Source organism: Capricornis sumatraensis, chromosome 1 (assembly GCF_032405125.1).
Source record: "Capricornis sumatraensis isolate serow.1 chromosome 1, serow.2, whole genome shotgun sequence".
In the NCBI taxonomy this organism is placed as follows: domain Eukaryota; kingdom Metazoa; phylum Chordata; class Mammalia; order Artiodactyla; family Bovidae; genus Capricornis; species Capricornis sumatraensis.
In genome coordinates, this window is record NC_091069.1 from 173834515 (window position 1) to 173848965 (window position 14451).

Sequence of the window (14451 nt, forward strand, 5' to 3'; positions counted from 1 at the left end):
GCTTTTAAGATACTTGATTAATTGTGCCAAATAGCTTTTCAAAAGAATCGTACTGGCTTAAGTCTTTGCCAGCACTATATGACAGTTGGGTGTCATATTTTAAGAGATTCACTAATGGTGTTTCTCAACTTTTTTTTTAAAACTGTGATCCAAAAATCAAAATTTGTGTTGAGATTAATTTCCTGTATTTTGAATTATGAAAGCATAGATATTTATTTCCAAAAGTAAATTATAGTGTAATATGGCACGTTACTCCCTTCAGGCTCTGCCACCCCACTCCTGGCCTTGGGATAGCTCTGGGAACTGGGAGCATGGGTGTGTCTAGGGCAGACCATTCAGGACATTGAGGGGCTTGGGGGCACATAAGGATTGGGGAATTTCACCTACAGAATCCTAAGAGTGAATGTGTTTGCTGTCTTCAGAGTGTGGTAGGCTGGCAGAATGGCTTGGGAGGGGGAGGGATTTGAACTTTCTAATGACTGGAGTCATCCAAGACGAAATGGTAGGACATGGACTTCTGTGCATTAACATGTTTAGTTTCCACAGCCTTCCGGACTCCAGCGTGCTGAGCAGCCTCAGGAGATTTTGAGTTCTTGGCTCTGGAGGCTGGAGATGGCATGGAGAAATGTCGAGAGGAGTCTTCTATCTGGAAACCAACCAGCCCAGCTCAACTCTGAGGGATGTCCTGGCCTGTTGGTCTCCTGCAGTGGTCTCTATTAATAGTAAAGGGCTGAGGTTGTGGGGAAACTGAAGAGTTATTGGTTTTTCTTTCATTTGTGGGTAGCCATCACCAGGTGACCAAGATAGTTGGGGTGGGAATAGGCACAGTGAAACTCGAGTAATTAGGAGGAACACAGTAAATCAAACCCTTGATGGTCTGTCTCCTTCCTTGTAGCAGTTGATCTAAAGCATAATGCATGACTTGATGCTTTAGATGCTTTGAAATATCCCAACTGGAATAGTTGTTAATATTTCTTTCTAGTTAAAGTTTCAGGAGGCACTCAAGATCTATTTGGATGTGTGCCAGAAAACCCAGAATGATAGTGCCTCAAAGAGACTCTTTATTCCACTCACACAGAAGTCTGGAAAGGGGTGTTCAAGGGCCAGCATATTCCTCTGTGGTATCATAGTCCCAGGTGCCTTCTATTTTGATAACTCTACATCTTTAGCAAGTCCTTCCACCTCATTGTCTCAAGGTGGCTGCTTGAGTTCCAGCCATCTTTCCAGATTCTAGGGAGCAGAAAGGAGGAAGGGACTAAGAAAACTCTTAGACTGTCTGTTAGGGACACTTCCTAAAAGTTGCTGCATAACACTTTGGTTTACATTCCTGGGGCTGGAATTTAGCCACAGGGCCATACTTGATGCAGGGAAGACTGAAAGGTTTGACTTTTAATGTGGGTGGCCTCATGCCCAAGGCAACTCAGCAGTTTCCTCTTGAGGTGTAATTACCTCACTGTACTTCTCTGGTGGTGGTCACTAGACGAGGTTTGCAGAATATCATAATTGTAAACGGCACCCCACTCCAGCACTCTTGCCTGGAAAATCCCGTGGATGGAGGAGCCTGGTGGGCTCCAGCCCATGGGGTCGCTAAGAGTCGGACACGACTGAGCAACTTCACTTTCACTTTTCACTTTCATGCATTGGAGAAGGAAATGGCAACCCACTCCAGTGTTCTTGCCTGGAGAATCCCAGGGATAGGGGAGCCTAGTGGGCTGCCGTCCATGGGGTCGCACAGAGTCGGACACGACTGAAGTGACTTAGCAGCAGCAGCAGCAGCATAATTGTAAAGGACTTTGGAAATCACTTTCAACCCCTTCATTTTACAGAGAAAGACACAGAGAAGGAGGCATGGCTTGTCCAAAGTCACACAGGCAGTAAATATCAAAACCAGCACAAAACTTGGGTCTCTGACTCTTTCTACCAAACCTCTAGCTCTCAAATACTGAGCCAGCTGGGGTTCTCTGACCTGGGGTTCAGGTCATCTGTTTTTAACCTTATTCCTGGATCCCTTTACCACCAGCTTTCTAAGAGTCTAGACTTAGATTCTGACATTTCAAAACTATTTTGAGTAAGATGTGGGCTACACTAAATTAAACCAGTTTCTTCACAGCTCCAAACATAAGAAGGCTATCTTTTTTCCAGGTGACAGAACAAAAAGAAGGTCAAGTCCCACCTCCACCCTTTTTCCTAAATGTTAAACTTCTGTCCTCAACTCTTCTTCCTTTAGCAAGTTGCTTTTACATAATTCAATACCTCTGGCTTCATGATCTGCATTGAATGGTGAATCTGTAATAACAGATAGCCTCCTGGGCTATAGAGAATGTGAGGGTGCTGGCATGTACCCCAGAGATCTGGAGCTTTTTAAAGCTGAGAGTGTAAGGCCTGATCCTGTTATCTTCCAGAATTGCATGACTCTGTGTCTAGTCTGGTGGGTGAGGTTAAGTGAAGAGAGCGGAAGTTGTGATGCGGTGTGTTAGAGAGAATGAGAGGAGGCAGAAGGGAGCCCAGATTCTGCACACACTTCTGATGAACCGCAGATCTGGGCTGACTGCCCTAGGGTCTTGAGAAGGGTGGCCGACAGCAGGTGTTCTGGGCTTGCAGGAAGTAGTAAATCCCTGCTGGGACCCTCCTTGCCCATTCTGGAAGATTTTGGCTTTTCCTGGCTGATTTGATTTCCCCCAACTGCGGGAAGGAGGTGCTTCTGGGAAGGGTCCACTTGAGGTGCTGTGAGTCTAGGGAGCTTGTGGGGTAGAGGTAAGCCACTACCTCTGGCCAGGACCTGGGAGGCCCGAGCTCTGTGACTTGACCTACTGTGTGACCTTGGTAAGTAAGTCAATCTCTCTGAGCTTCAGTTTCTTCATCTGTAGGATGAGGCTAGTGCCCACTTGTCCCAGAGGGGCAGATGGGCACAAAGCCAGGAAGGACCATCCTCCATGTGCTGTGTAGCCTGTGGGTCTGGTTCGCTGTGTAGACGGGTGGTTATTCTTGCTGCTGACGCTGGATCTGTGTACGTGCACGTTTCTTCCTGCTTGGATGTGCTGTCCTGCCTGATTGCAGGCAGGGCCCTGAAGAGGAAAAGGTGGTGCTGGGTCTCCGGTTGTCCTTGCTCTGCCTGTGATTTGTCTCACTAATAGTACTAATACAGATAATTACAAGGCTTGTGTGCTGTGTGCCAAGCATAACGTTAGGTTCTCTGTGTGGTTTAACCCCCTTGTTTGATCCTCAGCCAACACTGCAAGGCAGGTGTCAGTATTATCTTCTCCCCTTTATAGGTAGGGAAGTGACACTCGTAACCCCTCAGATCATCCTCCTGTAAATGACAGTGCCTGGATTTGAGCCCAGGTTTGTCTGACTCCAGACACAGTGCTCTTCCCATGTGTCTTGAGGGTGGTGAGACCACAGAGGGAGGAGAGCGAGCTTCTTGGCTGGAGGCCCCCGTGTCCGGCAGGCCCTGAAACGGGCAGACACCTATTCAGAAGGTGAGGGGAGAAGCCAATGTCTTCAACCCCATTGCCTCCCCCTGTAGTAGAGGGTGGGGGTGAGGGCCTCTGTGTCGGGCACCCTGAGTGTCTGCTGGGCTCTGCAAGGTGTTTTATACTCTGATTGGGGGAGGGGCTCGAGTGGAGGGGGCTGCTTCTCTGATGCTGGGGCCTGGTGTTCTGAGAAGGGTGCTGTGACAGGGGTTGGGAGCTCTGGGGACCAGTACACTGATGGGGGGCCCTGGCTCTCTGATGCAAGTGGGACCTGGTTTGGGGGCCTGTGTTCCCCAGCAGTAGAAGGGCATGTCCTTCCCAGGTGTGTTCTGCCCTGCATCCAGGGGAGGATTTATGGGTCTCAGCCCAGCCAGTGGAGTAGTTCAGCCCTGATGGAAATGCTGTGAAGGCTGGGGTTGGCGAGCAGAAAGAAAGCAATTATTGGGGGAAAGTCAGAAGGAGTTTGCACAGGCAACAGAAGGGGATTTTTTTCTCTTCTTCCTCCAAAGTGAAAGACTTAGGATGTAAAGAGCCTGCCTGCCTGCCAAACCCAGGAACAGCTCCATGGCTGGCTCGGAAGGTGGCTGGCTTCCTCCGCACACATTGCCCTGTCCCCCTCTGAGGGCTTGACAAAACAGAGTTTGTGCATCACTAACACTGTTATTTTCGCCTTAGTTATTGTTATCAAGGTTTGTGGGTGTGACTTATGAAGTCTGCAGGAAGGCTCTTGGCAGGGCTATCCAGGGCTCCCTGGAGCTGCATCTTAAAGCAGGGAAAGAGTGTGCATGCTGGAAAGGTTGGGATAGACTGAAGCGGAGGAGAAAGGAGAATGCTACGTGGCTGGAGGAGAGTCCCCTTGCATTTAGAGGAGGGAGGAAAGGGCCGTGCTCCCGCCTGTCCCTGTGGTTGCTTGCTAAGGTGAGGGTCTGTCTGAGGCCATATATAGGGGCCTCTTACCCTCCTCTCAGAGATACTACAGTGAGCATCTGAGCTCTTTGCACACCAAGTCCCCTGATTACCCCTGGATCTACCTATCCTGACTGTTTTCCTCTTGTTCCCTTTATTTCAAATCCTCTCCTGGCAAATCCTGCCTCTCCTGTGCCCACAAACGTCCATGCGGCTCCCCACCTTCGGTGGAGACAGCCCACCCTTCTCCCCACCCTGCGGCCGCCTGTGCTCCTCCGGCGTGTGTGTGCTTCTCTCTGCAGCCTGGCCTCCCACTGCACTTGGCCCGGCCTCTGCCTGTGTGTCTCCTCCCTGGTCTGCCTTGATGTGGAACTTCCTGCCTTCTTCCCGACCTTTCTCCTGGTCCCTCCTCCTCCTCCTTACTTCTCCCTCTGGACCCTGACCTCTGAGACTTCACTGAGTCTCACTCTCCAGTCTGGAGGACACCTCGGTGGGGTGTCTTGTCCACGTATCTGTGCCTAAGCTTACTGTCACCTTCCTCAATAGAGACAAAAGCCTCCTCTGCTTCTCCATTCTTGCACTTTTGGTTCTTGTTCCATTTGGGTCATTTTGGCTTCTACTCTTCCTCCCTTGCTTACAGATGAATAGTCATTGAGTTCTGTTGTTTTTATCTCGAGCCTCGTGGATTGAACCATTTCTTTTTACTTGGGTGGCCCCCCAGGGAGTCCCTTCACCTCCAGCCTTCTAGCGACTGCCCAGTCTGAGATCACAGCCAGATGGGGCTTTCGAGCCAGGCTTTCAAGGTCCCACCCCGCCCACCCTGGACTGGCCTCATCGGCCCTCTCCTACCACTCTCCAGCCCAGACCCTCCCTGACTGCCCTGGGTCTGTCTGGTTTCCATGCTCCCTCTGGGTCTCCCAGGAGCTGTCACAGACTCCCCTTGTAACATGCTTCCAGCGGAGGACCTCTGCAAAGGTCAAGAGTGTGGCAGTCATGTGTGTCATGTTTCTTGTGTTGGACAAACATATCCTAAGGGCTTTCAAGGGGCAGGTGCTCCTAGTTTAGGGAGTGGAGTAGGGATGGGGCAAGGTGAGGAGGAGGTGGACCCTCCATAAAGAGTTCTTAACCAGGCTGGCTGCAGACAGTGCTGCGTTTAAGCCCCAGCCTCAGTGTATTTCTGGTAGACCTGAAGCTGTCTGCTGTGTGAGGGTGAACGCTAGGGCAGAGGCTTTGGTGGTTTGTGTACTCTGAGAGTAGCTGTTGGTTAGAATGTAACCATTAGATGACCTGAGGGATTCACTGGGCTTTCTAGGAAGGAAGCGGTGGATAAGCCTTGAGACTTGGTGCTCTTGTGGTTTCTGCTGTGGACACTTTGTTGTCGCTTGGTCCAGCTGAATGCTGCTGTGCTGCCTGGGCAGGTGGGCACAGGGTCCGCCATCCCTTCTCCTTTCCTGACACCCCAGTCCAGAAATGCAGGTGCCTCTCAGGAGCGCTGATCTGTGGGTCAGAGTCCTGAGGCACTGGGCAAGGGCAGTTGTTTCTATTGACTACCCAGGTTATTTGAGGATTAAAAACAGCAGCATCAACGTTTTTCCAACAGATTCTTTTATTTTTTCCCTTTAACCATGTGCATTTTGTTATGGACCTTTCTGGAATAATATGTAATAATAAGGTGGAATGGACTTTTTGGTGCACTCTCAAAGCTGCTGTATGGAGGCGGGGGGGGTCCTCAGGCATTGCACACATCCTGCCAGGGCAGAATAAAGGAAAAATCATTCCTGGACAACTCCTTCTGATGGTTTTACTCTGTGGAGAAGGTTAAATTGCATCCAGTGGCAGATTATATTTAGGAACACTAGAGTATGGCACATTTCTGCCTTCCACGCTGCTGAGATGGAAATTTATATTATATATTACAGTAACTGATACTGTTAGAGTGCTGTATGATTTATAAGGCATGTTCGATAAGTTACCCTCCTTCATCCTCACAGCTGTCCCATGAGGGGAGGTATCATTATCTCTGGATCAGATGCGAAGCACTAAGTCTGTAGAAGGTTGAGTGATGTTGCCTGGGCATCTTAGCTATTGAGTAGAGCTCAGACTCAATGCAAGACTTCTGGCTACAAAGAGGCAGTGGCCTGAGAGGACCTGGGGTCATATAGAGAGACAGGGGTTCAGATGCTGGCCCTGCTTCTTATTAGCTATGCAACTTTGGTCAAACTAACTGATCTATAAGATCAAGTGCATTGGATAATCTGTAGTTGCCTCTTCTTACCACATTCCTCCATAACCCTCTTGCGGGGAGTAGGTTAGCAACATTCTGGAAGAGGGAGGGGAAGGTGCTGAGGGGGTAGAGGCCTAGAGAAGATGGGTGATCTCAAGGTTCAGTTTGTCTACACCCTGCCTGGTGTCTCCTGGCGGAGCGTTTCTTATTCCGTCGCTCCAGGTGTTAACCGCGGTATTCTTTGCTGGCTGTGCAGGGGCCTGTTGGCCGGCTGTGTGGGTGAGGGGCTCTGCTGTGTCACAGTTCAGTTCAGACATTTAACAGCCTCCCCTTCCCTGCTCCTACTTCCAGCCCACCTCTCATGCTGCAGCAGTGCCTGACACTTCCAGGGCCCAGGGTGTTCAGGGTTTTCTGCGGGAGCATTGGCTTGTTTCTTGTTGGCTGGTCTCCTTAGACATTGGCTAAGTGGGGGAAGTGGAGAACCCCTCACCCACCCATTCATTCCCATCCTGAATGGGATCACATTAAGAGGTGATCATACTTCTCTGTGGATTTGGGGCTTTGGTGCTTCTAGGCGGAATGGAGTTTTCACATTGCTCCACTGTGTGACGTTTGAGGGCAGGGTAGGGTCCAGACCGTGACCTCCCAGAGAGGTCTTGATTGAAAGGGTGGCGGGAACGTCCATGCAGCATGCTTATGCACTCATGCAGTCCATATGGCCTCATACAAAAAGTGCATGAAGAGGAAGGGTGAGCTGGTGACTGGGAGTGGGCTGGAAGAGTCCCTGTGGGAGGGGTGCTACTTGGAGAGTATGTGCGTGAGTGCTAAGTTGCTTTAGTTGTGTCCCATGCTTTGTGACCCTATGGACTGTGGTGCTCCAGGCTCCTCTTTCCATGGGATTCTCCAGGCAAGAATACTGGAGTGGCTTGCCATGCCCTCCTCCAGGGGATCTTCCTGACCCAGGGGTGGAACCCAGGTCTCCTGCATTGGCAGGCGGCTTCTTTACCACTAGTGCTGCCTGGGGTTTGGAGAGGGGGTGAGGCAAAAGGCAGGTGTCGGGTTGAGAGGAGGGGTGTACCTTATCCCTCCCCAGTCAGCTGTGCCTAGGGGCAACACATCTGGGGGTGCTTCTTGTCCTCGGGCCAGCTGGCACTCGGGACTCACGGTCCTTGGCTCCTTGGTCCCCAGGTGGTCCTGCCGACGTGGCTGTCCTCCGCAAAGTTCTCCTCACTCATCGAGAGAATCTCTGACCCCAAGGACTTGAAAAAACTTCTCAGGACCCGGAATAATGTACTGGTGCTTTACTCCAAATCTGGTGAGTGCCTCTCCTGGCCTTGGGGCCGTGGTCAGGGACGCAGTGGGATAGGAAGGAGAGGAGGCAGGGGTGGGAGGCAGAGACCCCAGTACTAAAAACTGCTCACCGAGGGTCCTGACAAAGAGGCATTAATGCTGCTGCTTTGGATCCCTAAGAGGTTATTTCCGTTCCCTTTTACCAGGGTTCTTAGGAAAAGCCCCCTGGAGTCCCTCAGAGCCTCAGGAGGGAGACAAAATGTGTGTGAAGGAGGCCAGAGGACAGTGACCACCCAGGATGGACTCTCTGGCTGCTGGACAGCAGGCCAGCCCCACCAGGGCCACACTTCACCGGAGCTGTGGATTAATTGACTGACTGGGCCAGCCTGTCTCCAGCCGAATTGCCCCAGGCATGGGGACACACACCCAGGCTGGCAGTCCTGGCCTTGCCTGGCCCCAGTCTGTCTCGCTCTGGGGTCAGAACAGGAGACTGAGTTTGGAGTGGGCTCCGTGCTCAGTGTGGGGTGGAAATAGCGGTTTGCTTCTTCTGACCTTGAGGCTGGAGAGGGCATCACAGACGGAGAGGTTTGCTCAGCTCTTGGCTGCGACTTCGAACATCTGACTTGATGCTGTTCCAGCAGAGTTAAGTGTTCTTGCTGCCCTCAAGGATGCCAAGTTTCCTGTGCCCCAGAGAAGCAGTAGCCAGTAGTCGGGGCCAGTTCCAGCACAGCTCTTTCAGCAGCTCATCCTCGACACCCAGCCCGGGGCAGGGGCAGGGAGGTGGTGATGCTGATGGATCTTCTGGATGCGTGTCCCTCCTGAGGCCTGTGTCCTCCACATACCCGGCATGTGCTGGCCCTTCTAAGGGCCTGGCACACACTCCCAGGGGTTGTTTTTCTGTTGGGAATAGGGGGAAACTGAGGCAGGGGACAGTAAGAGTCGCTCCTGAGGCCTGGGCTCCAGGGCCTTGAACAAGCGTGTCTCAACATCCTCGGGTGCCCCTGGAGCTGGGGGGTCGTCAGCCCACCCAGGAACATGCTCACTTTCTTCCCCGGGCACACCCCTTCACATAAGCTCACCTTCTTAGAAGGGCTCTGCAAGGAACTTCTGAGACACACTTATTTGCTGCCTTGCCGTGAGGGAGGCGGAGAAGGCAATGGCACCCCACTCCAGTACTCTTGTCTGGAAAATCCCAGGGATGGAGGAGCCTCGTGGGCTGCAGTCCATGGGGTCGCTGAGGGGAGGACACAACTGAGCAACTTCACTTTCACTTTTCACTTTCACGCATTGGAGAAGGAAATGGCAACCCACTCCAGTGTTCTTGCCTGGAGAATCCCAGGGACGGGGCAGCCTGGTGGGCTGCCGTCTGTGGGATCGCACAGAGTCGGACACGACTGAACTGACTTAGCAGCAGCAGCATGAGGAGGCAGTGCAGGTTGTCAGGTGATGTCCAGTTTACGAGTGAGGAAATTGGAGCTGCCTGGCCTGAGGTCCACCAGGTGGTGGACGCTAGGGCGGGTCCCTCTGTCCCCTTTTTTTGCCTGGCCTCCTCTGTCGGAGGCAGGAAGAATGTGCAAAGTCTGCAGTGACGGGAGGCTCAGCCACTAGGAAAGGATGCGGAGAGTAGAGAGTGGGAAGGTGAGGTATCTAGCCCAGGGCTTGAGGGGCTGGGAGCGCTCTTGTTTTCTCTTCTGCCCTGGCCCAACCTCTGTCCCTGCCTCTTGGCAGTGGAGCTCTCAGCAGCCCTGTGCACCTGGCTTCTCCCTGGTCTGGATCTCTGGGCTTGGACCCCAGTGGTCATTTTACCTTCTTGCCTCCGGCCCAGGCCTATCCTGACACTGGGGGCCTCCCATGGCTTCAGGAGCACTGGGTTCTCTCCCCTCCTCGTCCCAGCCAGTGCCTCCCTTTCCATGGCTGAAAGGCAGGCTTAGGGACGAGGCTTTATGTGCTCTACTCAAGTTTCCCTCCCCCGCCTCCTGATCCCAGTCTGAAGGGTGAGGACGACCTTTCCCACCTTGGCTGCGCCCCCGCCCACCTCCCCCCACCCCCACCCCGCCATTGGCCTGGGGGTTTCAGGGAGGGCCTCTGTGGGTGGCTCTGTGCAGGGCTCTTGAAGGATGTTTTCTGTTCACTGCATAAAAGGCTCAGCAGGCTTTGTGTTCACAAACAGCTTCCATTATCCACACTAGAAAAGGAGATCTGAGGAGGCAAATAATTCAGATATCATTTCTGCTTGGCTTTGGAGCAGATCATGCAGTTTCTGGCGGGTGAGGGCGGCAGCCTGCTGTCCCCACTGTGTCTGCATGGAGGCCCTTTCGAGGGAGATAGCTGACAGGGACAATGGGGAAGCGTGACAGCCCGGCCACAGCCACCAGGCAGTGGAGCCCCGCAGGCTGGTGGCATGGCGATCCTGGACACAGGGGCTCCATGTCTAAGAGCCTGCCCCCCTACCGTAGTTTCCAGGGACTCTGCCCCAACACCTCTTCCTTTCTCACGCTCACTCCGCCTGGCCCTGAGGCGTAGTCCGTGGTCCGCAGCTGACCCCCCGGGGTACTGCCAGGCTGGGGAAACAGGCTGTGAGAGTGAGTTGGGTACATTTAGTGTGGGTCCATCAGAGACCAGAGTCACAAGTAAACCTCACTTAATCACTGTGTTGTGCAGAGCCCCTAGGTGAGTGTGTGGTGCACAGGTGAAGGAAAGGGTCTGGTCCCTGCCCTTGTCAGTTCCCAGGTTGGGCACCAGGACAGGCAAGCGTGGAACCAGCAGACTCATTGCCTGCTTAGTTATAGAACTGTAATTGTTTGGTTATAGAATTTTCAAAATATGTCCCAGAAAGGTAATGAGTCAGAGATTCTACAGCGAGTTGAGGATCTATCTGAGAGACTTGGCAGAGTGAGGTGTGAGGCGTGGCTTGAAGGAGGGGTGACGGGTTCTGTGTCTGTGAGGGTGGCGGGAGCGGGGCTTTCTGAGAAGAGCTGGATGGTCCTCAGTTAGAATCATTGCCCACAGGGATGTATTCTAGCTGGTGCTAAGAACCTCGCCTCTAGGACTGGCCTCCGTCCTTCCTTGCCCGAGGCAAGATGGCAGGGGTGGGGACAGTGTGCTTGGGTGCAGGTGTTTATTTATTTATTTATTTTACAGAAGCTGCAGCTGAAAGTCACCTCAAGTTATTGTCTACTGTAGCCCAGGCAGTGAAAGGACAAGGCACCATCTGCTGGGTGGACTGTGGGTATGATCCTGGGGACCTGGGACATGGTGCCTGGAGGGCGAGGGGGGGGGCTCTGGTGGGTGGGGTGGGAATTGTTCCTGATTGATATTCTGGGAGAGGAGGTATGATGGAGAGACAACTGCTGAAGCACGCCCTCCCCCGAAACCCCCCAGTGACGCTGCAGGACCACCATGGGCTGGAGAAGGGTGGGTGTGGCTCCCCCTCCTGTCCTTCCCCACCCCTCTTCTTCCCTTTTACATAGTACTTTTACTTGTCACTCCGTTGTCACGCACTTGATTTTTGTCTTCTCAGAGGGTGGCAGAAGGAGCCTTGATGCCCGAAGAGGCAAGATGGTTTTCAGGGCCACTTGGTGGGCTTGCTTATGGGGGGAGTCTGCGTTGAGAACTGTGTGCCTTACCCACAGCCCAGGCCCTTCACGGGGGTCTCCAGGGCCCACAGGGCACAACTGGGGAGTCAGCTGGCAGGCCTGTCTGTTGCCCTGGCTTCCGAGGAGGCTCCGTCACACGGGTCAGTCCTGGAGAGGTGGCTGAGTCCTTCCAGCTCTTTCCTCTGGCCTGTGTCCCTATCCCAACCTGTCCCGATGACAAGGCTGTGAGCTTCTCCTCCTGCTGCCCCTGCCTCCTCCCAGAGACTCTGTGTCAGTGTCACGGGGGCAGAATCACACGCCAGCCCACAGGAGGCCCCTTCTGCGTGTGGCAAAGGGGGCGCTTTAAACTGCTCAGATCCTTCTCCGTTGGGGAGTTTTAAGTCCGTGGTGTTCTCGGCTTCCTTTCCTTCTCCTCATTAGGGATAATTGCCACATCTCTCCACATTCAGCACTTTTGCTGCTGGGATTTATATACACACACCTCTTGTCACATAATTAGTTCCCAATTGGGCATAGATTGGCAAAAACAGAGCAAAGACACATAGACAGTGAAACATACGGAAAAGGTCGGGAAGAATAGGTTTGTTGTTTGCACGTTTGTTGAGCACTGTCTGCCTGCAAGGCACTGCACTGGGTGGACACCAGCATTTACATGTCCTTCTGATCGAGGACAGGAGGTGTTCCCAGGGCCGCTGGGTCCTCACCTGGACTTGGGGTTTGTTGGGAACGTGAGTTTGGGAAGAGGATCACAGGTAGTACTACAGTTTTGTTAGTATGGGGACAAGGTGGGACTCTCCTGGGAAAGTGGCAGTTCTTTTCCTGCTTGGCCCATAAGGGTCTATGTAACCTTTAATATCTCTGTCCTTGCCTGAGTCACAAACCCTTTCCCACTCTGTGGGTTCCGTGAGCTGTTAGGGGCTCCACTCCAGTGCAGTCTTCTCCTTCTTCAACCTAAGTTCTCAGTGGCTGTTTTGCAAATAAACTTCTGGGACACAACTGTTTTATAAGTTGGTAGCCTCAAGCGGGTCCTGCCTGTTATTGGAGAGAATTGATAGAGAGTCATATTTTGACAAAGCACTGAACGAGACCAGAAGTCTTCGTCAAGCAGTGTTTGCTGTTGTGTGTGTGTGCGCGCGCCTGTCTGGCCTCCCAATTGATTCAAACACCAGTTTAATGGACCAGACGCCTCACTAAACAGTTGACGAGATTTCAGTTGTTGGTTACTTCTAGTTCAAAGTGGGTCTGGAAGTGTTCTTGTCTCCCAGGTGTGTCTCTGTCTCCTGTATTTTACCAGGACTGCTCTGTGTGACTGGCAAAGTGATAGAGCCCGTTAGAGGGGATAGGGTGCTCTGGAATGTCCATACCAAGCCAGTGGAGCCTCATCACAGGGAGTCCTTCCCAGGCTTGTAGGTGGCGGAAGTGGGCAGAAGAGCTTGGTTTAGGTGGATGGACCCCATCCACCTGGGTCCATTCATGTGAGCACTTATTCTGTGCTTTGAGGCACAGACCTGGCTAGTAGTGTCTTTGAGGATTGCAGTGTGCAAGGAGGCAGCAGACATCTAGCCAGGTGCTTACAGTCACTTCATTCATTCTGCCTAGAAAGGTTGAAGAAAACTTCACAGAGGAGGTTGAGTTCAGACTTGGGGCACACCTTCAGAGGACCAGGTCTTTCACGTGCCCTGGCCTTCGCTGCAGGCAGCTCCCTGTGGTGCGGCCCCGCAGGTTGTCTGGCCGATGGGTCTGGAGGTGACAGTCCTGCCTTGCTCCCTGGACAGGCAGGACTGTATGGGGCTGGGCTTAGTGTGTAAAGACAGACTAAGAAGTGAACTGGGGGCTCATTTGGAGACATAATGTCTGGAATCAATAAAAAGTGCCACTGGGAGAGAGAATCCTGTGACTTGATGCTCTAAGATGAAGATCTAGGGGGCAACTTTCGACTTTAAAGAGGTAACCTGAAGACAAAGGGTTGACTGTTCACATAATTGCTACTCAACTCATGCCTCTAAGAGGAGGCATAAGCTGAAATATTAAGTAGCTTTTAAAAGCTTAGATAAGTAGGTGGATTATGGAGCTATAATGGATGATGTTGGAAGCCAGAATATCAGAAGTAGGATACAACTAAATCTTCCCCAGAACAACCGCAGGGATAGAACTGGGAGCTCTGGTCCATGCGGGCCACCCTGGGTGGCAGGGCACGGATCACCATCACACAGGGAGATCCCCATGGATGTGAGCTGGAGAACCCCTTCTGCTCAGCTGCTCCTGCTCAGGGATTTCCGAACGTGCCCCATAAATCATTAGGGGAACCCAGTGTGTTCTTTCCAAGCCCTGTGATGACAGCTCTCAACCGTCGCCCTAACAGCACTCAGCTGTGCTCATGAGTCTGAATGAGATGCCCCTGGGGTGGGCAGATGGAAGGGCAGAAATGCTCTGGCAAGTGCTCTCCACTGCTCTGCAGGTGCGTGAGCCGGGGACCACAGGTGAACAGCTGGAGCACGGCTGCCCGTGCGTGGCCCTGCTGCGTGTGGTTCCCCACCTCTGTGTCCCACCTTGCCAGCGAAGGGATGGAGGCAGAATGGGGATGCCGGGACTTGGGGTGGGATGATGGCCCCTCTGCTTTCCTCCTTTAGAAGGCAGGTGAGGGGGCCAGGGGGCATCTGGGGAAGAGAAGACAGTGCTCCAGGGTAGGGAGTCTGTAGAGTGTGTGCAGTAATGACACAGCCCCTGGCTGAAGGGTCAGCTCAGCTGCTTACTACCTCAGTGACCCTGACCAGGTCGCTTACCCTGAATCTGTTTACTCATCTGTAAAATGGGACAGTAATACATACTCTGCTTTCTTTCTGGGTCCATGGTGAGGATCAGGTAAATGAAAGTTCTTTGTAGAATAGAATTTAAATCTGAGATCCCATTCTACTCTCCTTATTTTTCATCTGGGCCAGGTTGGTAGGGCATCAAGAAGCTG

General features: G+C 52.6%; 1 protein-coding gene across 1 annotated transcript in view; it reads left to right on the forward strand.

Annotated features, from left to right (window-relative positions):
- The window catches only part of PDIA5 (protein disulfide isomerase family A member 5), a 92756-nt gene that overhangs the window by 11602 nt on the left and 66703 nt on the right, over positions 1–14451 (forward strand). The window contains exons 2-3 of the mRNA XM_068974376.1: positions 7792–7918; positions 11035–11122. Coding sequence (XP_068830477.1) covers positions 7792–7918; positions 11035–11122 — 215 coding nt within the window. The remainder of the gene's footprint in view (positions 1–7791; positions 7919–11034; positions 11123–14451) is intronic.